The sequence below is a fragment of the Osmerus eperlanus genome, chromosome 14 (genome assembly GCF_963692335.1).
Source record: "Osmerus eperlanus chromosome 14, fOsmEpe2.1, whole genome shotgun sequence".
Taxonomy (NCBI): domain Eukaryota; kingdom Metazoa; phylum Chordata; class Actinopteri; order Osmeriformes; family Osmeridae; genus Osmerus; species Osmerus eperlanus.
The window spans coordinates 11,575,478-11,597,801 of NC_085031.1; the positions used below are offsets into that span (position 1 = coordinate 11,575,478).

Consider the following 22,324-nt stretch of genomic DNA (forward strand, 5'->3'; position numbering starts at 1 on the left):
ATGACAGGGACTTATCTGCTTGCTCTGTATGTGGTCAGTTAGACCCCCTCTGTTAACAGTCCTCTTTCAGAAAGTTGTTTGATCTTTCTTGCACGTATGATTCTCTACCATGTGTGTTTCAGTTGACACTCAACAATGACAATGAATTCAGAGTTGGTCATTGTGTGTTGAGGCCAGTGTGTGTACCGGCTTGCTGTGAGTCAACCCGTGCATGCTTGACGTGCGTGTGTGTGGACACATTGCGTTTAAGCAGCCCCCACTCTCCGTCCTCCAGGTAAAGACAGGAAAGGGAGAGGAAAGGAGAGAGGAGGCAGTTTTAGAACCCAGAAGGTGCCTTCCTCTTCCAAACCCTGCCCCCCTCCCCCACCTCCTCCCCCGCGTTCGCGGCGGAAGTCTAAGTCCCCCTTGCGCCCCGGGCGGGGCCCCAAGAAAGCGCTGGACGTGGACCGCATTGGGGCCCTCTCCAACCCGGAAGATTCTGGAACAAGGAATCTCAGACGGGGCTCCAGAGATTCCGACCTGGGACACAACTGGGAGGGCGTGGCCTCGGAGCTCCGTTGCCGTGGCAGCAGGGTGAGAAAGGGCGTGTACCAGACGTCGGAGCTCCCCTCGCTAGTGGCGGCCAAGGGCCAATCAGAGGGGCAGAGTGAGGGTCAGGTGGACAGGAGCAAGTTCAAGGCCACCTTTGTGTGAGAACCCTTGCATGCACAGTGGCTAGCATGGCAGAGACATCTGGGAGAAAAATATGCTAGAAGTTTAGTTGCGGCCTGTAACCTTTTCTATGAAGATAGTTTATGACTCCATGACATGATGTTCAACTTATCAATGCTTAAATTGTCACCCACAATGATTGTCTAACAGAAATGACTTTCACTATCTTCCAAGATCATAATAAGTATTGATTAATTAAAATAGTTATTTTGCTCCTTTAATTAATGTTATTGTAGAATAAATTTATTTATGGGGAAAAAATTAAAGTAATTTATTTTCAATGATTGGATTGCATCCTGTTCTTCGTCTGTTAAACAGGCACATAATGTGATAGTTTGTCGTTCATGAAAAAATAATAAAATTAGTACAAGGATTTGTTGGCCACAGACATAAGCCAGCCCATATCCCTGTCCCAGACTGCAGTCTGCGTGCCAACTCTCTGAGCTAAGTGAAAGGTGCGCCTGTTATGTAAGTTTAATCAAATTGGCTACAAGGTAAACAATCATCTCTGACACAGCCCAACAACTGGACAAACTCTGGCACGGTCCACCGTGGGTGGTTGGCCTCTGTGTCCCGCCTGAGTGGCGTGTTTTTCTGGGGAGAGAGTCGTGCCTGTGGGCCTCCGATGGGGGTGGGCCGTTAAAAGTTATTTTGAAACTGACTCCACTGCCGGAACAGGGCAGGGCCTGGTTGACTGCGAGCTATGCTCTCTCTCTCTCTCTCTCTCTCTCTCTCTCTCTCTCTCTCTCTCTCTCTCTCTCTCTCTCTCTCTCTCTCTCTCTCTCTCTCTCTCTCTCTCTCTCTCTCTCTCTCTCTCTCTCTCTCTCTCTCTCTCTCTCTCTCTCTCTCTCTCTCTCTCTCTCTCTCTCTCTCTCTCTCTCTCTCCTCTCTCTCTCTGCTCTCTCTCTCTCTCTCTCTCTCTCTCTCTCTCTCTCTCTCATACACACACACAGTCTACACACAGCTGTTCGGAACCATGACAGAAGATGACGGGATACAGTTGTCGCTGAGGGACAAGTCAAGTTTAAAGATGGAAAAGGTGCAATGTTCCAGTCAACTTCATCTTTATGATATCAATATGTTACCGTGTGGATCCATCTGAATGATTCATTTTGTGATTACTTGTATTTCCTTGTATTTTCCAGTGGAAGAGCCGGTGGGTCGTGCTTGGGAAGCCCTCTCCGGTCGCGGGTACGTAGCAAACCGCTTCTATTTATAATGTGACTAGCAACCAACTAACTGCTCTTGGTTGAAATCTGCAGTGTTTCTGCATTAGTTCCCTGTTGCTTAGTAAAGTGTTCCGAAGCCAAAGACTTTAATCAAAAGCTCAGGCGGCTGATTTTGGGGAATTAAACTAACGACACAACTTGTCAATGTGACATTTGGCAACCCGCCACCCAGAGCGCATAGCACAAATATCACATTGCAGTAAACACGTGGTGAGATTGTGCAACAGCCAGAACTAAATAATATGCTGAATAATGTATTTATTTTTAATATTTTTTATATATTTTATATTTGCATCTTTTGATTTCTTATAAAATGTTGTCCCATATGTTCCAAACTTTTGCCAGGCCCACATTTTATAACTTTCTTAATCAATCTAAATTAAATTCATACTGCTGGTATTTGCTACTATATTGTGCTGAGTGTGTAAGTGTGTGTGCCTGTGTGTAGTCTTGGCACATTCAACTGGGTTTGTTTGCAGCTGTGATTCTGGATCACTCCATTGTTTTAGTGACTGTTTTGACAGCTGTATGGTTTCACCGAATACGCACACATTCCATAGTTACTAAGTATGCTCGTACCAGGGCACGTTTTCAGTTTCACGTATCATGATAGCGTTCATTAGAACTGCACAAACAGATCCCATCCATCATCCTTTCCCTCGCTGTCCGAAAGTCTGTTCCTTTTTTTTCTCCTCCATACCACACCTGCCACCTGCCATCATTTCTTATTTTTCATTTCTTCTTTCCATCCCTTTGCCCCGCCTCTGTCTTTCTATCCCTTTCCCCTCTTCTCGTCCATCACTCCTCCACTGCACCACCCTATCCCCTCTCTCTGTCCCCTCTCTCTCCTCAATTCAAACCTCTCCCTCTTCCCCCCCGCCTCTCCCAGACTGCCTGTCTCTGCTGGTGTACAAGGACCGGGGGGAGAGGGCGCGGGGCCACCGGGAGCGGGTGCACCTGACACTGGAGGGGATCTGTGGTTTGGAGCCCGGCCAGGGCTATGACGGGGTGGCCTACACCCTCACCCTGCTGTGCCCCGGACAGAGCCTGGCGCTGGGCTTCGACACCCAGGAGGGCCTGCTGGCCTGGGATGCCCGCCTCCGTTACAGCCTGGGAGAGGGTGAGGAGGGATGGAGAGTGTGTGTGTGTGTTGATTTGAACTGTGTGACAGAGAGACAAGGCCCCCCTGACTGGAGATAAGGTCTGTCTGCATGCTAATTGGCTACTGATCAATAATTTAAACAAGTTTGCAGGTCACTGTCTGATTCTGTTGTCCTGAGGTGACTTTCGTGAGTGTGTGTGTGCATATAAGAGAGAGGGATGGGAAGAGAGAGAGAGGTGAAAAGAATGAGATAGGGAGAGAGAATGAGAGATAGACAGGGCAAGAAAGAGAGAGAAAGGTATAGACTGAGAAATAAGAAAGACATCAAGATAGAGGGACCTGCTCGTCACTTGGTTTCGAGCGGGTCTGTCTACTGAAACACAGCGATGATGAATGGAAGCCAATAGAGCATAGCCGAGTGTTTCATCATAATTACAGACCCTTGTATCTCCTAGCGGTGTGAATGTTGTGTTCTCTCATCCATTTGATAACGGGCTTGTTTACTGTGTGCCTCGGTGGTTGTGTTTTCTTCAAACACGTCCATTTCTCTCCCTCCCTCTCTCCCTCTCTCTCTCTCCCAGTCCACAGGTTCACAGTAGGCATTCAGCCTGGTACCAAACTGGAGAGTGGCCCCGCCTCCCTCCACCTGTGCAACGACCTATTGGTCCTGACCAGGGACCTCCCCCCGACCGTCATTGGCCAGTGGAAGCTGTCGGAGCTGCGTCGCTATGGCGCCGTGCCCAGCGGCTTTGTCTTTGAGGGAGGAACTCGCTGTGGATATTGTGAGTAGAGAACCCCTCCTATCTCTCTTCCTTCCTCGACCACTCCATGCTGGAGGCCCTGCTGACGCGTCACTGTTACTGTCATAGCTTAGTATTATACTATATATACTATACATACTGTCATGGTGTAGTGTAAATTATGTTTTCCTCTCATAGTGGAGTACAGTTTTGTAATGTTACTCTCATGGCGTGATATAGTTATAGCACGACTCTCAAAGCATAGTTGACTTTATAGTACTGGACCTCTGTTAGTCTCCTGTACTGGACAGCCCTATACCGACAGACCAATATGAAGAGATCACTTTTTTATTAGCAACTGGAGATTGGAGAAATGTTTTTCTATGCATTCACTATCCATTTCACATCACGTCTGTGTGTGTGAGAGTGTTGTTAATAGGTGGTGCAGGTATTCTTTGTATGTCCAGTTGATGGTGCAGGAATGTGGAGAATGAGAGGCAGTTAAATGTGTTTGGATGGGGTGGGTGCCGTGTGTTGGGGGTCTTCCTTTAATAGGCTTAGGTTTTGACTCTTACTTTTTGAGCGCTATGCTGAGGTTCTTATGCGATATACTTTTTTTGTTGTTACTTTCTTATAATTTTCACCTTTTTATATACTGACATTTGTGTGGTTATAAATGAACAGAATTTAGTATAGTGAAAGTGACAGTAGCTGGTCATTCGACTTGTGGTGTGTGTGTCTGTGTCTGTGTGTGTGTGTGAGAGAGAGAGAGAGAGAGAGAGAGAGAGAGAGAGAGAGAGAGAGAGAGAGAGAGAGAGAGAGAGGGAGAGAGGGAGAGAGGGAGAGAGGGAGAGAGGGAGAGAGGGAGAGAGGGAGAGAGGGAGTGAAACACACGCACCATACAGAAATAACTGTGAGGTCCATGGCATTGGGTTTCATTATTCTGACAAATAGCAGCTATAAATACAACACCCCCTGTGTCATAACAGCCTATCACTGCCGCTCGCTCTCTCGTAATCACCATGTTACCCAGAATCCACTGGTTCTGCAGCCAGTTTGATATAGTGATATATCAATATACATAGTGTGTATGGTGTGTCTGTTAGGCAGTGAAAGTGTTTGAGCTGAGCCTAAAATGTAGTCATAAAGACGGTGTGTGTGTTTGTGTGTGTGTGTGCTGGAGTAGAGCCCATGTCTGGGTTGTCCGCATAGATACATGACTTATCGGCTCTGTGATCTGTTTTCCTACACACACACACACACACACACACACACACACACACACACACACACACACACACACACACACACACACACACACTTAAACAACTATTAGATACTGTTCACACACACCATTAGTACGGATTATAGCCACTCAAATGTGCCAATATAAGAACACACACACACACATATTGATCCATATGAAATCAAGTAAATACCAGTGGACCATCATTTTGACCTAACAAAACCTTTTATACCATCGACTCAAGCCCTTCCCTCAAACCCTCATCTAAGGCCTCCTCGTCTCAACTCGGGAGTGGTAAGATGAGCATTCTGAGAAGACCCTCGCATGTGCCTTTCCGGTGGTGACCACGCAGACGCTAACGTGTTAAGTGTCGAAGGGTATCACTGTGGCATGGCGCCCACGGACGAGTGTTGCTGCGGGAATGTATCACCAGCAGTCCTCGGGTGTGTCCACACACACGGTAGCAGTGTGTGTATGGAGTCCCAGGGGATGGTGTTGTCTTGTTACACCGGCTAAATTGACACCGAGACGAGACTAACTGTTCAGTGACATGAACAGTTAAGGCTGTTGCAATTTGGCCTCGACGGACCAACCGGGCGAGTGATCAAAATCGACAGAGCGTGTAGAGGGGCCGTCAGAGCCGGGACGTGAATGCAGATGAGTGTTCTTCACTCCCCTCTCCTCCTGCTCTCCCTCCCCTCTCTCAGGGGCCGGAGTGTTCTTCCTGTCCTGTGCGGAGGGGGAGCAGATCAGCTTCCTGTTTGACTGCATCGTCAGAGGGATCTCTCCCAGTCGAGCTTCGCATGGCCTTAGACCTGCCCTGCCAGGTGGGTGCACACACACACACACACACACACATAACATACATGAATGCACAACAACTCACACACAAACAACATCCAGGCATACACACGCAAACAACACACGCATGTGCACACACACACCCCATACACACACTTATTCCTCAGTTTTGTGTCGTGTATTTTCTTCTCACCTCATTGTTTTGACTAAGAATTAGCTCAAGGGCATCTTGGTTCTATAATTAAAGTCCAGCACATGGCTAGATAATGTGTGTGTGTGTGTATGTGTCGGGCGCCAGGGTAGATGTGGCATCACATGCTCAAAGCCCTGAGGGTCACTGTTTGGATTAAAAGGTCTTGTGTGTGTGTATGAGGGTAGTGTTCTGAGAGAGCTTCACATTCTGTTTAAATATGACATGTGCTCAGGATCTAACACCTTCAAAACAGCACCACAGAAACCTGAAAAACCAAATGCCTCTGGACCTGACTAAACCATTTCCAAGTACTACAGCCCTGTAACACTGGTCTAAGCTCAGGTTCGGATTCACAAAAACTTGTTAAAGTTCTGATTTTGCATCAGGGCCTAATCAATTCAAAAAATCATGGTGGTCTTAAGACATTAACACAAATGCATGTTGTCTACAGACGACGGTGAATGTCCATGGCATCTCTCTAACTTTCCAAGTGCTTCTGTGTATTTACCAGCTTTGGGATCTTTAGCTGTAGCCTGTTTTAGGCGGAGACATTCAGTGCTGCAAAGGCACTATAATTAGCACAGGCTAGCCAGCGTTAGCCGACACCCCGTGGAGCATTGCAAGCCAGCCTGACATCTGAGGCACTGCGGTTAGCATTAGCTGCAACGGCGCTAACTTTGCTGTAGAGATCTTGGGGGTTATGTTCTTGACACCCCCACCCAACGCCGTCTTGTAGCCTGGAGAAAACATACACACTGACGTACACACAGTCACACCTGTCAATGCAATATGTCCTTAATTTACCTGCATAATTTGGCAGAGGTTTTCCACCTCATTAAAGTGATCCGACACACACACACACACCCCTTAGATATGCAGCTGTATTAGGAGTGTAAATTGGCAGGGTTTAACGCTAAATCTTGTGTTTGGCAGACTACTGTGTCGAAGTGAAACCATATCCTGGAAAAGATTGGCAGGGTTTGGGAGCTAGACAGACAGTAATCTCAAGCATGAAGAAAACTTCGGGGGTGCATCCATAACTTTGAAAAAGTCTAAATTAACTTGGAGAATTATTTTTGAAAAAATGACATACTTAAAATGAGAAAGTTTTTATTTATCTGTCTCGCATTTCTCTGTAGTCTGAATAAAATGATTGTGATATAAAAAAAATATATATATAGGAAATGCTAAATAGTTTTGAAATTTGCCCCCAGCAACTTCTCCAGCAACTTCTCCAGCAAGTTCTTATGTAACACTTCGCTGCATTAATCATGGCAGAGTGTCCGTCTGGACTAGTTACTATAGACAAAGTTGTTTTCCTTTAAAAGAACATCAGATGTGTTCGATGTATCTAAACTGCACTGGACGGGGAATTCCTAAGTGTTTTCTCAAATTCTAACTCAGCCTCCCCCCGTCTCTAGCTTTCTGTCTCTCCCCCTCCATCTGTCTCCCCCTCTCTCGTGTTTTTCTTCTCTTTAAAACTGATAAAGATGTGTTCAGCCTTACTGTTTCGTATAAGGTTGTCTCCAGTCTGATAAAGTTTTCAGTCAAACTTGGTTTGGATACTGTTCAAGGTTTATGATTAAAGAACACTCCCTCGAGGTCTGATGTTATTCATCTCAGTATCAACGGACTATTAGTGTGTCTTTTTGTGTGTGTGTGTGCCTGCAGGCCTTTGTACTTGTTAAGCTTTGAGTTTTAAATTTACTTGACTGTTGTTTTTGCTGATCCATGAGATAAAACAGTAATTCTTTCCGTCCTTTGTCTGTGTGTGTGCATGCAGATCCGAGTGCCAACCCGTCGGTCTCAGAAGAGAGGATCAGCCAGGAAGCATCGGAGCTGGAGAGGAGACTCAGTGTGCTGTCTCACAGACACAGCAGCACAGGTACACGTCACACAGCAGCACAGGTACACGTCATGTCTCAGACACTGCACTAAACAACATACTAAGGTTTACCCTCTCTCTCTCTCTCTCTCTCTCTCTCTCTCTCTCTCTCTCTCTCTCTCTCTCTCTCTCTCTCTCGCTCTCTCGCTCTCTCGCTCTCTCGCTCTCTCTCGCTCTCTCTCAAGCCTCCACGTATAGCTATAGCACCTCCGTTGCCGGGGATGACCACAGCAGTATCTCCAGCTCCTCCTCCAGCCAATCGGACACAAGCTACGGGAACCATCTCTCTTTGTGGGCAGAGCCAGGCCGGAGATTGCATCCCTCGTCAGAGTCCTTGTTCGCTGCTCCTACGACAAAGGGCTCGCCCAATCCGGATGATTGTCTCTATGCAGCTGTGGTGGGAGGCTCTGTGATTCGTCCTTCCTCTAACCAGCGCCATGTACGCGGTCTCCACGACAGCGGGCGGCAGAGCTCATTGGACAGTGGAATTGGCATCGCCACCAGCAGCCAATCATCATACTCTGGGAGTTTTTCTTCATGTAGTCTGGACACAGCCGGTCAGGGAGGGGGGGAGGAGTTTGGGTCCCAGTTCAGTCTCCACCCTCCTCCAGCACCTCCCCCCCCACCTCCTGTACCTCCACCTCCTCTCTCTCCACCCCTGCTAGGATGTACCCCAGACTATAGCCCTGTTACCCCTCCACCTTGCTCTTGTCCCCCTAGCGCCGATACTAGTTCCCCTACTGCCCCCAAAAGGCAAGGAGAGGAATACCATGTCCCCAGCCTACTACGACTGCTCTATGACACACCCAGGAACCTGCTTCATAGCCAGACTCTAAAGGATCCGTTAGCCCGGGCAGGTATACCCGAAATGGGCAAGGACAGGAGGACTGGTGGGGGTGTAGGGGGTCAGGGATTGAGTGATGACCCACCGAACCCCCCTCTCCATAGGGCTGGGGGGCGATGCATGTCCCCTATAGAGCGGCCTCTGTCTCAGGGCAGGGAGACAAAAGCGCCCCCTGTGGAAAATTCTGAGCACTGCAGCTCAATACCAGCCACCTTCAGATTACCACCCCTACCAGGCTGTCCAGTGTGTAGGGGGACACAGGTAAATCATTTCTATTCTATACCCATTTTATGGATTTTTTATCTTCTTGGTTAGGTAGCTGCATAATCTCTATTTCCAGATGTGAGATTGGGCCATTGGCAACACACTGAGCTTTCAGCTGTGTAGGCACCAGAAAGCTATTATTTTATTACTCCCTAGCTGAAAGGTTTTGCCGATGTATTTATGCAGTGTTAGAAACAAAAATGGGATGAAATCAACTTGGCTAGTACTGCAACTGCATAGGCAAACAGACATTGACAGCTGACAACTGTATATATTTTAATGTTGATGTTTTTTTTAATTTGTTTTTTAACAAAGGCAAAAAGTTATCAGCACTCATTCTATTGAATTGATGTGAGAGAGCTCACAGATGGCTATGCATACAAACTACCCCCAAACTCATCCAACCAAAGAGCTGTGGCACTGCTTAGATTCAGATTAATTAAATCACAACTGTTAACTGCTAATTATGCAGGCAATTTCCTTTAGTTTTAAAGGTAGATAGAGACACATAATGGGGGGAGGTAGAAGGAGGGAGAAGGATTACAGACTGTCAGAGCAACTCTGAGCATTTCCAGTCTCCTTTCAACAGCTGTCGGAAAGGAACACACGTCTCTCCCTTTGATAGTCGCCCTTTAGCGCATTCATTGTTAATGTCTCCAATAGATTTTGTTTCTCCTTTGTATTTGAAATGGTTTGTTGCTTTTTTTATTTTCTCCTCGTAGTGCAAATTATCATCCGCAGCCGAAACAAAACAACTTGTCTTGTGGATGCTAAACATGTCTGACAGATAGTAGGAGAGGGATCCGGAGAGGCTAATTAGATGTGATGAAACAGGGTGAAACACAGAAAACCGGTGCTATTCTTTGAGGTTGCAAAATATTTTTTAATTTTTCCAAATCTTCCTCTGATAGAAAAGTACCTCACTGTGTCTTTGTAGATTGAGCATTCTGAGCCCAGTAATGTACCTTGCAATTATCTAACCGAATAAAACCCACAATACATCAGGGATATTAGGCAAAAACATTGTTATAGACTAGGCTGTGGTCACGGGCTAAATCTAGAACACAATGTGTTGTAAAGAACTGGAACCACGAGGCCCTTGTTTTCTACAACAACAGTGTTCTAGAATTATACATGCCTTGCAGTGTGTTACATTGTGTTTCAAGAAGACTAATTGGGCACCGACGTACACTTACACAGCGCCCAACGATGACAGTGCTGCCCCCCTCTCCCCAGACAGCCATTTATTTTCCTCTCAGACAGACCCAACAGCCAGCGCTAATGTCACTGTTGTAGCTAATTGGCCTGATTTGACCAGATCCATCACGCCTGCTTTTATAACCTCGGTCGCCTCTCTGTCTAGCACCGGCCCACTCTCATTCGCTTCTTGTCCCATTCCCCATTTTCACTCGTCCCTCCCTCCCTCCCTCTCCTCATGCCCTCACCCACCCCATCACTCTCCTCTTTTGTCTGTTTGCCCTCCATCATCCACCTCCACTTTGCCAGGTCATTCTACGTCACCTCAAGTGTGGTCTCATGGTGATGTCAGCAGCTCCAGACAGACTGCACCTTTCCCCTTACTGGCAGCATGGATTTCTGTATTTTCCGTTCCTTTTTCCGCACTTCTGCTAGTTTTCTTCCTCCGTTCTCTCTCTGCATGTCTGATTACTAGTGTTGTGATGGTAGCAATGTAACCCCACCTGCCTCATACTTATGCCCCCATCCAGTGCAATCACTGTTCAGACCTAAACTACATTTCCCATGAGCAATGGTACTCATCTCAGGAAAGAGGCTATTTACAGGTAAGATGTCATGGGGTTGTTTTGCAGTAATGAATTCATAGTTCCTAATTGACCCACCATCAGGACAATATTTCCAATATTCCCATTCCTAATGTTCTTTCATAACATTCCTTGTTTTCTGTTGTTCATATGGGGGGTCAGATGGCTGAGCGGTTAGGGAATCGGGCTACCAATCAGAAGGTTGCTGGTTCGATTCTCACCGTGCCAAATTACGTTGTGTCCCTGGGCAAGGCACTTTACCCTACTTACCTCGGGGGAATGTCCCTGTACTTACTGTAAGTCGCTCTGGATAAGAGCGTCTGCTAAATGTAAATATTGCTCACCTGTTTGCCAATCCTGGGGCCTTGCTCAAATACATTCTGTCCGTCATTTCTTCCTGGTTTTCTCTCTGCCTTGATCTGTCCATGGGTCCTGCACGCTTGATCCTTGTTACTGTTATTGCTGACACATGACAGATGTCACGGGACTGTCCATCTGTCATGTTTAGTCTAACCATATCAGTCTTGTTTCACAGGGAACCAGTGCAGCATTAACAAGACCGTCCCCTTCCACGCCTATACCAGGTCGGTCTGCCTGCATAGTTCTTAATTTATCTGCACAGTACGACGATGAGTTCAGCCATGCGTTCAATACGTATTGAAAACCGATGTTTACCTGACAAAACTGAATGTTGTTTTTCTGAACGTCACAGACCAACCATCCAAACAGAGGGAGGAGGAGCGGAGGAGGGAGCGGGGCGAGGGGGTACCCTGGTCCTGTTCTCTAGAGCCCCTAAAGGCCCCTCCCCCTGGCAAACTTGTGCTCCACAGACACAACTCGCCAGTCTCAGGTAAGACCCATCATGAATGTGTTCGCAGTTCTACGTCAGCTTTTGGGAGTGCCACTATACTTCAACTCAACGCTACCATGGCTGAATCACTGAGAGTAGCTGTACTCCTACACTCTGTAGATCTTAAGTCTGCTCATGAGCTGACTGAAGCCCTGAGGAGTGGAGAGCTCCGACTAGAAGAGTACAGTAAGTGTCACATGTCTTCAATAGAGGGAATGCAATCCATACAAGAGAACATGAAGCTATATTAACTAATAATTGGCAGAGTAGGTCATGTTTTTGAGATTCCCTTTTTGTCATATTTGCTGAAATAAACTTAACATCCTGATACAAAAATGTTTAGTTCTGCAAAACTTATCTACCCTGCCTTTAACCCTTCCAGCTTACACATCCAGTCTTTTCCTATCATAATCATGTTCTTATGGCATGTCACTTATTGACTCTTTTGTTTGACTTTTCTTTGCTTCTACAGGGAGTTTCTTTACTCCCCCCCCAGAGGGCCCCTCCCCGTCCCTGAAGGTGAGGGCCCGTAGTGACAGCGCAAACTATGTCAACATCCCCGTCAGCCCAGTGGCTAAAGCTAACGCTAGCAGAGAGACGCTCTACATGGAGCTGGACCTGGAGGGGCCCGCTGTGGCAAGCACCCCCGCTCTCTCCTCTACACCCACTACAGCGAGAGGTAACGCTTTGCTGCTACGCAGACCCAGTAAGAACAACTAGCCCTGGGCGGCCATTTTGGATCAATGTTTTTACCCTTCTCTGCCGCAGCTGTCTGCACTGGTCAGAAAATCTGAGCCAAAATGGCAGTGTATGCAGCTTTATTTGAAGATGTGCATTGGCTCATTGGTTTGGCAGGTTGCTTTGCCCTCGCAGTTATCAATTACTTTCTTTCTAAACAGATTGAATTAATGTAAAACAGCATGCCATTGTTCAGGTAATATATCTCGTATGGTGGTAACATCACTTCACCTTATTTTAGTTAAATGAATGAAGAACTTTGCAGGCAGACATACCTAGTGTAGGCACAAAAGGGAATATTCCTTTAGTCTCGTTTTTTAAAGTACTTCTGAAGGTTAGGCTAAACAGCCCTGTGACATGGTTTTCGCTGACACGTGACAGATAAGAGTGAGCAGACATGCAGGACTCTATGGACAGATCAGGAAGATTTCTGCTTAGCTTACTTTGATTGGCTTGTTGGTTTGGCTGGTGGCTTTGTTCTTGCAGTTGGCTATAACTTTATCTTTTAAAATAGAGTATGGTAAAATACCATACCATTGTTGTACATGTACTACCCCTGTATTAAAAATAAATTGGCTTTTAAATAATATAATTTAAATTGAAAGTGTCTGCGGACAGAGTTGTCACATAAGCAGTTTCAACAAGTCTCCATGGAAACACAGTGTGATCTGCAATGAATCACTTTTTTAAGCCAGAGTGCTGAACAGGGAATTTCCTCATTTTCACATCTCTGCTTTTGATGGCAACACTGATATAGTATTTCAAATATTCCCTGTGGAATAAAAAAATTAACATCCAAACCAGTCATATATCTTATTTGCTGTTTGCTTGGTGCAGCTCAGATTCCCAGTGCACAAATTATCAGTTTATGGCAGCAATAAATAATATATTAGGGTTTTATTCCCCCAAGGAATGGATCTGTGCCATGTCTATGTACTGCCAGAACATGTGTATTGTGGTGTTTGTGTGAAATCGAATTTTTATGTAACAAACATGTAAGGCTTTCTCAAATTTCAGGGCTCACATTTAGGAGTGTTTAGAGTTTGTTAGAAATAATATAAATACCATTTAATTTCAAAACTCATAACAAAAGAATAGATAACTTGAAATTATTCCATAGAGCTCTATTCTCATAATTTAAAAAAGTTATGATACTGAATGCTATTGACCCCAATGCCATATTGTCCATTATACATATTCACTTATATGATAAACTATGAGCCACTCTGCTTTGTGATTGTAGGTAATTGGTTTAACAGTGAAATTACATAAGTGTTCGTGCTATGCCCCCTCTATTTAACTGCTTGCTTCACCCTAATCCTAATGATGGCTCCAGCCTACTGTTACTGTGCTGCCAGACACAGTCTCACAGGTTAGGGTCCACACTGCACATTGTGAAGGTGTATTTCCTTCAGACTATAACTGTGTCCAATTCCAATGGCTTCCGTGTGACCCATTATTTCATGAATTTATAAGTGCTTATTCACAGTCTAACATCATTACTGTAAGTATGATAGCATGTGATTGCTGTGATGGAAGAGAACTAGGCCAGCAGCTCATACGTGTGTGCCTAGCACAGCTGTTATCTGATTGGGGTGTTATTTTTTCTTCCGTCCAGGAGGGGGCTCCACCAGGTACGCCCACATAGACATCGCAGCCACGGAGACGGCCCAGAGGGTGGGGGCGGAGCACGCGCAGGGGAGGGAGGACCGATTGGCCGAGCTGGAGCAGAGGAGGTGGGGCCCTCAGACCTAACCCCTCTGCCCCCAAACAACGCAATCAGGGAAATAAGACAATTAGATTTTTACTACAAATCATGTGTATTTATGCTGCAAAGGACACTGAAATCCAAAATTCAGTGTGCTCTTTTTTTTTTTACATGTACTTAGTCAATACTCATGCCTTGTGGCTGTATAAACTGGGGAATGTTTAATCAGGGAATTGATGTTCAGTAAAGCAGGTGTGTTTACTGTATAATGTTGTGCAACCTGTGACAAAGCCTGACTTTCTTGGAAACAACTTGTAAATAGTGACTGCTTTTAACTTTGATGGGACTTGTATGATACACCTGCAAAAGCAAAAATACATTATACAAAAAGCATCAATTTCTTAAATGTTTGTTAATGGTTGTATGTGTTGGAAAGACTTCAAGTATAACTCATGTCTGGAAGTGAGTGAACTTGGTCATATCTACTATCACGTTGGCATGTACCAACACAGCCATGATGACACGTCTTTTTAAACACGAACATACTCGTGTTTAAAAAGACTCACAAAAGTTGAAGTACCGACTACACTTTTTCCACTGAAGATAAAGTAAGATATTCATGTTAAAAAGACTAACAGAACTAACCCATTGATACCACAGCTGGTATGGTAAGCATACCTTAACTACCACTAATGGGCAGGGGGGAGGGGGGGGGGAGTAGTTATAGATCTACAGCAAACAAATGGACCAGAGGTCACGTAGTTGCATTAGACCTGATTCATCTGGACAGGTGGCTTAAGCACCCAAGCGTCTGGCTAATTGACAATCAATTGAAAATGATCTATAATATCACAGAACCATGTACTTTCTCTACTGGCATGACTGATGACAATCCCATCAGCCCATGAGATTTTGAAGTCAATTTCCATGTTGGTGCAATGCCGTCCGGTGTCAATGATGTAATAAATAGACTGTTTTGACAGGTTCAATGTTGTGCACAGGAGGGGAGGGGGTGGACATTAACTCAATCAATTCAATCGTACATGTTGAATGTAAACCTTGTTTTATGAGACTAATGTTGCTAGGTCTTGCTCCAGTGCTCTAAACATTGGGCCACTATGTTCCTTTCTGAATCTTGTTCCATCCAGTTTGATTGAGAAGTCTATTTACATTTTAGAACAACACCCTCAGGTATCAATTTAAGGCTGCTGCCCTCTCTGCTAAAATCGATGTACTTCAATTGCACACGCTTAGGTGGAGATTTTGTAGTCATTTTTTATTAGGTTGTTGGTAGGTTTTATAAAAAATCTAGATAAAATGTTAATTGAAAAGAAAGTTTGAAGGTTCCTACCACAAAGTTAAGGTACAAACCTTCATACATTGACAATGATTTTTTTTTATGACAAAGCGGAATGTTTCTTGTGTGTGTCATCAATAGTTCAATTCAATGCAGAAAATCACACTGCTTTGATATCGACAGACATTTCATTTCATGATAGACACATTTTCATTAAGAACGTTTCCAGTAACTCGTGTTCAATAGTACCTGACTACAGTACCTCTCTCTTACCTTACAGTACCCTTTAGAAAATAAGCAGGACCGGGATCAGATATGGTAGTCAACAAATTAATCTAGAAGTTATGAACAAATGGTCAGTAGAAGTGTCTAACCTTATATACAGTTTCATCAACACCATGAATCATAACAGTTCATCATCATCATTGATATTAGAAAATCTTCTTAATCGAAAATGCTCATCAAAATACTAATTCCCTACACATTGGTCTACAAAAGCGAGACAGTGAGTGAATGCTTGTATGTAAGAATGATTTTGAGTGTCAATGGACGTGTTCATCTGTATTTGTATGTGTGTTTGAGTGGGGGGGGTGTGTGTGTGACAGCTATGTTGGAGGATGAGGGTGAGGATAAAAGGGAGGATGAGGGAAAGGATGAGGGTGGCTAGGCTCAGAGCTCGTTGCGGTTCAGCCCCTGGCGGGAGATCTTGCTAGTTAAGTCCTGCATGTGTTTCTTCATCTGAAACCAAACCCAGACAGACAGATAGTTAGCATGTGTTCTCTCTTTCTATCCCCTACCATCTCTATTGTCTCTCTTGACTGAATATGTACCTCCCTTCCACCCCCCTCCCCTCCCTACCTTGTAGCCCATCTCGCGGGTCTTCTCCGCCAGGCTGTCGTACTTCTCCTGGTTCCTCTGGATGTGCTCGCGGTCCCCCAGGGCCTCCACGTGCCGCAGCTTCTGGTGGGAGAGCTCCAGCTGCTCCTGGTAGTGGCTGTGCTTCTCCACCTTGGTCTCAAAGTGCCGCAGCTCCTCCTGCAGGCCGGGACGGGAGGATGGGGGGGGGGGGGTGAAGAAGGGGAGGACGGGGGGAGAAAAAAGGAGGGTGGATGGAGGGGATGAGGATGGAGGAGGTGAGGAGGAAGGGGTGGAGGGAATGGGGAGCGGGGAGCGGGTCAAATCAGAGGATAGTTAGTGTGGCACTACTTATTAAGATAGGAGTTGAACCTAGGATCCTTTTGTGAATACCAGTGGATCATGATTGAGAAGGCGGGGGAGGAGGTGTAGGGGCAGTAGGAGGGGGGGGGGGGCTCACCTTGAGAGAGTCCAGCTCGTCGTCTGTCAGGTTGGCAGTCCGGGCCATCTCCCACAACTCAATCACACGGGGCTCCCGGAACTCTGCAGAGGAGGGAGGGAAGAGTGGCGAGGGCAGAGAGAGAGGAAAAAAGAGGGTGAAAATAAATTAAAGAAAGGGAGACAGAGAAAGAGGGAGAGTGCGGAGTAGAGGCCAAAAGAGTGGAAATGAAGAGACTTGGCATGAGTCAGCATGAAGGGGGATTACCCTCTGTAACTCCACAGCAACCCCTGCTGTGTGTGTGAGGGTGTCTCTGTGCGCACAAGTAAGGTTGTACAGGGAGTTAAGTACGTGGGGGGGAGAGAGGAGTGGTTGACTCACCGCTGTCCTCGCTGAAGCCTTCATGGCTGAGCTTGCGGAGGCGTTCGAAGCCCTGGTTCAGGTTCCTCATCTTGTCCTTCAGGTCCGTGTGCTTCTGGTGGAGCACGTCCTCCTTCACGTCGCCCTCCAGAGGAGATATGGCGTTCTTGTGGATCTCTACAGGTGCGGGTGGAAGGGAGACGGAGGAGAGAGAGGCGTTGAGAAAGGCAGTGGAGAGCGGGTGGGTGCAGGAGGAGAGGGAGACCAGGGAGGAGAGATGGGGGAAAGGGACGAGAGAGTGACTCAGCAGATCCTTCACTATCGCTGCCCAACAGACAGGTTTGTGCTAATTACATACATCCTTTACAAATGTAGCCTGCCCTTGTTGGTTTCAAATGGCAAAAACATAATTAGTCACAAATGTGCTTGTTGCATTTGCCAACAGTCTGTGCATCAAAACGCACGCTGAACTACACAAAGCACAGGGAGTGTAGCCAGAAGCAAACAGCAGATGACATCCACTCAATGACAGGTGGCATTGAGGGGGCAGAGAGAAATTGAACTCAGAATGGCTTTGACAGCCCCGCCTTGGGGAGCTCTTATTGGATGTCAGTTGGGTCTGACGGATGACATTGGACAAGCAGAAAAGTGGCTGAGAGAGAACCTTTGAAAACATGATGGGAAATTCTTCTGTTGGTCTGCAACAGCCTATTGGTCGTGCCGAGTCAAGAGAGAGGGGTAACATCTACGTTCTACATTTCTCTCTGCAAGGCTGCGAGCGCTGTTCACCTCAGAGAGCACTGCTGGGATCTGATGTGACTGGGGATGATGGTGCGTAGCAACCTCTACAGGGTGGGGTGCTACGACGCTCTGCCATTAACACATGACCCATACGACCAATCACAAACAACCAGGGAAGGGGCTACATGTGAGTAGGAGGGCTCATATGAGTAGAAAAGGGCAAGAGACAATATTAGAGAGAAAGAGAGTGAGAGGAGAGGGAGAGAGATGCAATGAGAAACAAGAGAAAAGGAAAAATAAACGCTTGATGCTCTCACCCTCTGTCCTGCTAACGGTATCCATGACAATGTTGTATTCGTGGATCTTGTCCTTGTGGTGCTGAAACTCTCTCTTCAGGCTCTCCATCTCGTCCTCAGAGAACTTTCCGGAGGTCTTGGCCTGTCGGTGGGAAAGCCAGACTAGGGGTAACACTTGGGACAACGCTTGAGACCATATGACCGACCATACACAACCTTAAACACAGATGACAGTGCTCTTGGAAATTCCCACAGCTTTCCCAGGAAGCTTCATGGGAGTGATGTATTCCACCGCCCCACCCCCTTTCCTCCTCCACCCCCAAACCCCGTTCCCCCCTCGGTCTCTCTACCTTGTTCCAGAGTTTGTCCAGGCGCGGGTCGTCGAACATTTCCCCCTCCCTGCTGTCGTGGTCCTTCAGGTTGTTGGACTCCAGCGGCCTGGTGTCCTTCTTCCCGTCCATGCCGTACTTAGCCAGGATCACTATGGAAACAAGATGGAGAGGGTCACACCTTAAGGACCTCGTCGAGAACAAGAGCACAGGCTTTCAAACCAGCTGCTGGGGGAATGGTTGGAGCTGAGCAAGACTGAGGTAGTCTGCCCAGTTGTGAGGGTGCCACAGGCCACTGTTTAACTATTCTGAAAGCACTTTTGATTTAAAGTGAGACAATCCTTGAGGGTTTAGGTTGGTTGAGGGGCAGTTCTATGGGCATATGCGAAGCCTTCTGTGACATGGTTGCGTGTAAAAAGGGCTATACAAATAAATTTGATTTGATTTGAATAGTTGAATGGTCCCAATGCAAAGGACATTTGGGAACTCGAATTTGGATATAAGACGTTTTCGGAATTCATATATCCCTTTCCCTGCCCTCAGATGTCCTTTCCCTTTTCCTCGGGAGAGCTTAAGGGAAACTTTGTTCAATGTGATAAATGAGGAATGGGAAATGACCCTGCAAGGCTAACTGAAGGGACTTCGTTTTGTCACGCTAACAAGAAGCGACGGCGAGAAGCTTAAGCAACGCAATATCAATCTCCCATTGCATAAGTCACGCTCCGCAGTAGCCTCGACCCGCAGGAAACTCCTCCGGGAGGAGGAGAGGACGGAGGGGTATGTTCCCTCCTCATGTCCCTTATCTTTCATATTTTGTGTTCCGGACTCAGCAAAAAAAAAGTGCTGAATAATTTAAGATGTGCAGTAGGCGAATAACCTCAGAGGGAAACGTTCTCAATCAATTAGGTGCCTTCTAGAAAGAGGGACTGATTTAGAACGGACGGACGATGGATACATAGTTTAGTTAGCCGTTTATCGTTTGACTGATAAATGTTGCTTTGAAATCTATGCGCTCGTGGTAGGAATGTTCAAGAACATAGGCAAGGAGGTTAGTCCAGACTATGGAGGCACCCGGGGAAGCTACTGCCACTCACCGTTGAAGCTGCGCCGGAGCTTGGCCTCCCTCTCTCCGTTCTCATCCAGACCCTCGGCCTTGAGCTTCTTCCACTGGAGCTCATCCTTCTCCTGGATCTTCAGGTCGCTGTGTAGCTCTGCCTGACGCACCGGAGGCAACTGCATCTGGGGGTTAGAGGGAAGGGGGAACATGCCTTAGTAAACTACTACTAAAACTGATATGAATCACTGCAGTTCTTGTGATAATACAGGAGCTAACAGTGCCAAAAGGGATAACTTTTTGATAGTCTTGTCTGCTGTCAGACTTTGGTTTTACAAACTAACTAACTGGAGAACAGCCAGGATATGCTTCACTAGGCCCATACAGCTGCTATCCACACACAGGTGTAGATAATCAACCATGTTGTAACTATGGATATGAAAAAACAGGAAGTTGTGTACTTAGGGTATGTTGAGAGAGATAAATACGAACGGTATAAGTAGCCTGCCTGAACAAATACTGAAATGTCTGGATCGTCTTACCCTGATAGCTTTCTCCCACACTTGGTTCAATTTAGCTATCCTAAATTCCACAGTCTTGCCATCCCCCCCAGACGGCTTATGGTCGTTCATCTCCCGCGAGTATTTTCCTGCCATAACCCCTACACCGAGACATAATGAGACGACCAAACAGCGTAGCTTCATTTTGCACAAAATTAATAGACAGGTTGTGGATATGAATAAATAGTCCGTAAAGTACTATTGTGCTGACAGAAACACAGGTCTGCTCGCTTGTTATGTTTCGTCCGGGTACCAGAAGTCATGTGTTTAAACGGGGCGGTTACTTCCTGGTGACATTGCATTCTGGGATATGATGTTTTACACGGGACTTTCGTAGTTCACTTAGTACATTTGAGAGCGTATCCAAACTACATTTTGCCGGATACAATTTTTTTAATCGTTTCCTAGTAACGGAGGCTGCAACACCCTCTGAGCAAATAGGATTCCTCCACGCGTTGGAATGAAAGGGTTTCGGTGTTGAGTAATTTCTAACCACTAACTGGCACTCCGTAAACTCTTCACACACAAAACAGCGTATGTCAGCAGTAATCAGTGACTAACACTGAGTTAACCATTCAAGTTTGTATCAAATTAAGTTAGTTTACAGGTTATGTGTAACCCCTGTTTTTTCAATTTCCCACGCACAACCCCATGTAGCCAGGCATACGAAGGTAAGTTTTCTGCCGAGTTGATAGCTGTCGCGAGTTATACAGAGTTAATGCCACCTACTAACCAATCAGAAACACCAGCACCCCTCTCCCAGATACCTTAGAACGTACCCAAACGTTGACAGGTAGACCTATGGTAATCTCACGCCAAACTTTTGATAAAACGTGAGAGCCCTGCACCAGGTTCTGCACAATATGATCATCTGCGTGTCATGAGATGGCATTTGTGACTATTATAATTCAACAAACTATTTTAAATTCCAAACAAAACATTAACACACATCACAATGGTCTTGTTACCACGAGGAAAATAAACTCTGTTCTGTCTGCCCGTGTGTTATGGCAACTAAGTATAAACTCACCAGAACCGTATCTTTAAAAAATGCATCACCATCCACAAACATTAAGCCTATTATTCTGTATTCATAAACAACACCTGGAATTGCAACTAATCACAGTACTCAATGGGGAGGCCTTTAAACAGGCAACAGGGGAAGCTCAACAGCTCCAGTGCCAGTGCCCAAACCTCTGGCAGCACCTTGCCTCAGATCAGCCTGCCCCCTCACGGGAACACCGGTTCTTTCTATTGGCAGGCAGGATCGTCGTTGGATGTGGGGGGGCGGAGCCTACGGAGGACAGCGCAGAGAGAGAGACGACTGACAGTGGTCGGCACCAGAGAGCCCTCGTCTTTACCGGGGAGGAACAAGAGCAGCAGGCCCCTAAGATCCAAGAGGAACAACCAACCACGGAACACCACCTCCACAATGAACTTTTCTTACCCGTGGACAAGCGAAGGGCACGCCCCGCATCCGTGGGGCACCCTGCCCATGTCTGAAGAGGAGTTTCTGGAGGACATGCTGTCTGACTGCCCCCGTTTCCCCAGCAGGGCCCAACAGCTGCCCCTGGAACACTGGGCTAGGGCCGCGGTCCAACTCCCGGACTACGGGGGGCCTTGGAAGCCTTCGCTGGCCCCTGCTTCACCCTCAGCATCACCCACAGCATCCTCATCCACCTCTGAATATTTTGATTTTTACAATTGACCTTCAAACTATGATTTTTTTTGGGGGGGGGGGTGGGGGGGGGTTGTACTTTCTTGTCGATAAAATATGCATAACTCTATTGTGTCTGTGTTCCTTTCTATGCTGTAGCTGTAGTATCAATGATGGAGTTCAACATCCTCCCCTGTTGAATGACCTAGCCTGTGAATTCCAGGAGTAACTATAATTACCAATAGAGAGCGCTAGAGTTTCCGTGGGTGATACCTGGAGCAGTCTTTCTCAACCCTGGCCCTGGGGACCCACTGACAGGCATGTTCTAGATGTTTCCCTGCTCCAACACACCTGATTCAAACGAGTAGATGTTGCATTTAGGTCGTTGTTTCAGGACCACGGTCCGTAGGACTAAAACACACCAAGTTCCCTTCAACCCAAGTGCTATTGCTAAGCTTCATGTCAGATAGCACTTTGGCTGCATTTCTTGCACATCCTGTACTTTGCACACTTGCTTATTTGCTAACTTGTACATTTGTACTTGCACTTAACCCTCGTGCTGCCTTCGGGTCACATGACCCAAAGGTTCATAACGAACCATCGTTGTGTTTACCCAATTTTACCCAATACAAAAACAAATAAAA

General features: G+C 46.3%; 2 protein-coding genes across 2 annotated transcripts; one reads left to right on the top strand and one right to left on the bottom strand.

Moving 5' to 3' along the window:
• Window positions 1–1,687: 1,687 nt before the first annotated feature.
• Window positions 1,688–14,502, top strand: dok7b (docking protein 7b). The gene is made up of 13 exons (XM_062478193.1): window positions 1,688–1,750; window positions 1,842–1,902; window positions 2,830–3,060; window positions 3,624–3,824; window positions 5,736–5,855; window positions 7,806–7,907; window positions 8,093–9,012; window positions 10,743–10,817; window positions 11,332–11,380; window positions 11,509–11,646; window positions 11,767–11,832; window positions 12,119–12,325; window positions 14,003–14,502. The coding sequence occupies exons 1-13, from the start codon at window positions 1,688–1,690 to the stop codon at window positions 14,137–14,139; spliced, it is 2,370 nt and encodes a 789-aa protein (XP_062334177.1). The 3' UTR covers window positions 14,140–14,502.
• Window positions 14,503–15,347: 845 nt separating this feature from the next.
• lrpap1 (low density lipoprotein receptor-related protein associated protein 1) lies at window positions 15,348–20,297 on the bottom strand. Its single transcript, XM_062477674.1, has 8 exons — window positions 20,006–20,297; window positions 19,504–19,648; window positions 18,431–18,561; window positions 18,102–18,222; window positions 17,065–17,220; window positions 16,705–16,787; window positions 16,248–16,424; window positions 15,348–16,127 (listed from the first exon to the last, which is right to left on the bottom strand). The coding sequence occupies exons 1-8, from the start codon at window positions 20,165–20,167 to the stop codon at window positions 16,059–16,061; spliced, it is 1,044 nt and encodes a 347-aa protein (XP_062333658.1). The 5' UTR covers window positions 20,168–20,297; the 3' UTR covers window positions 15,348–16,058.
• Window positions 20,298–22,324: the final 2,027 nt, after the last annotated feature.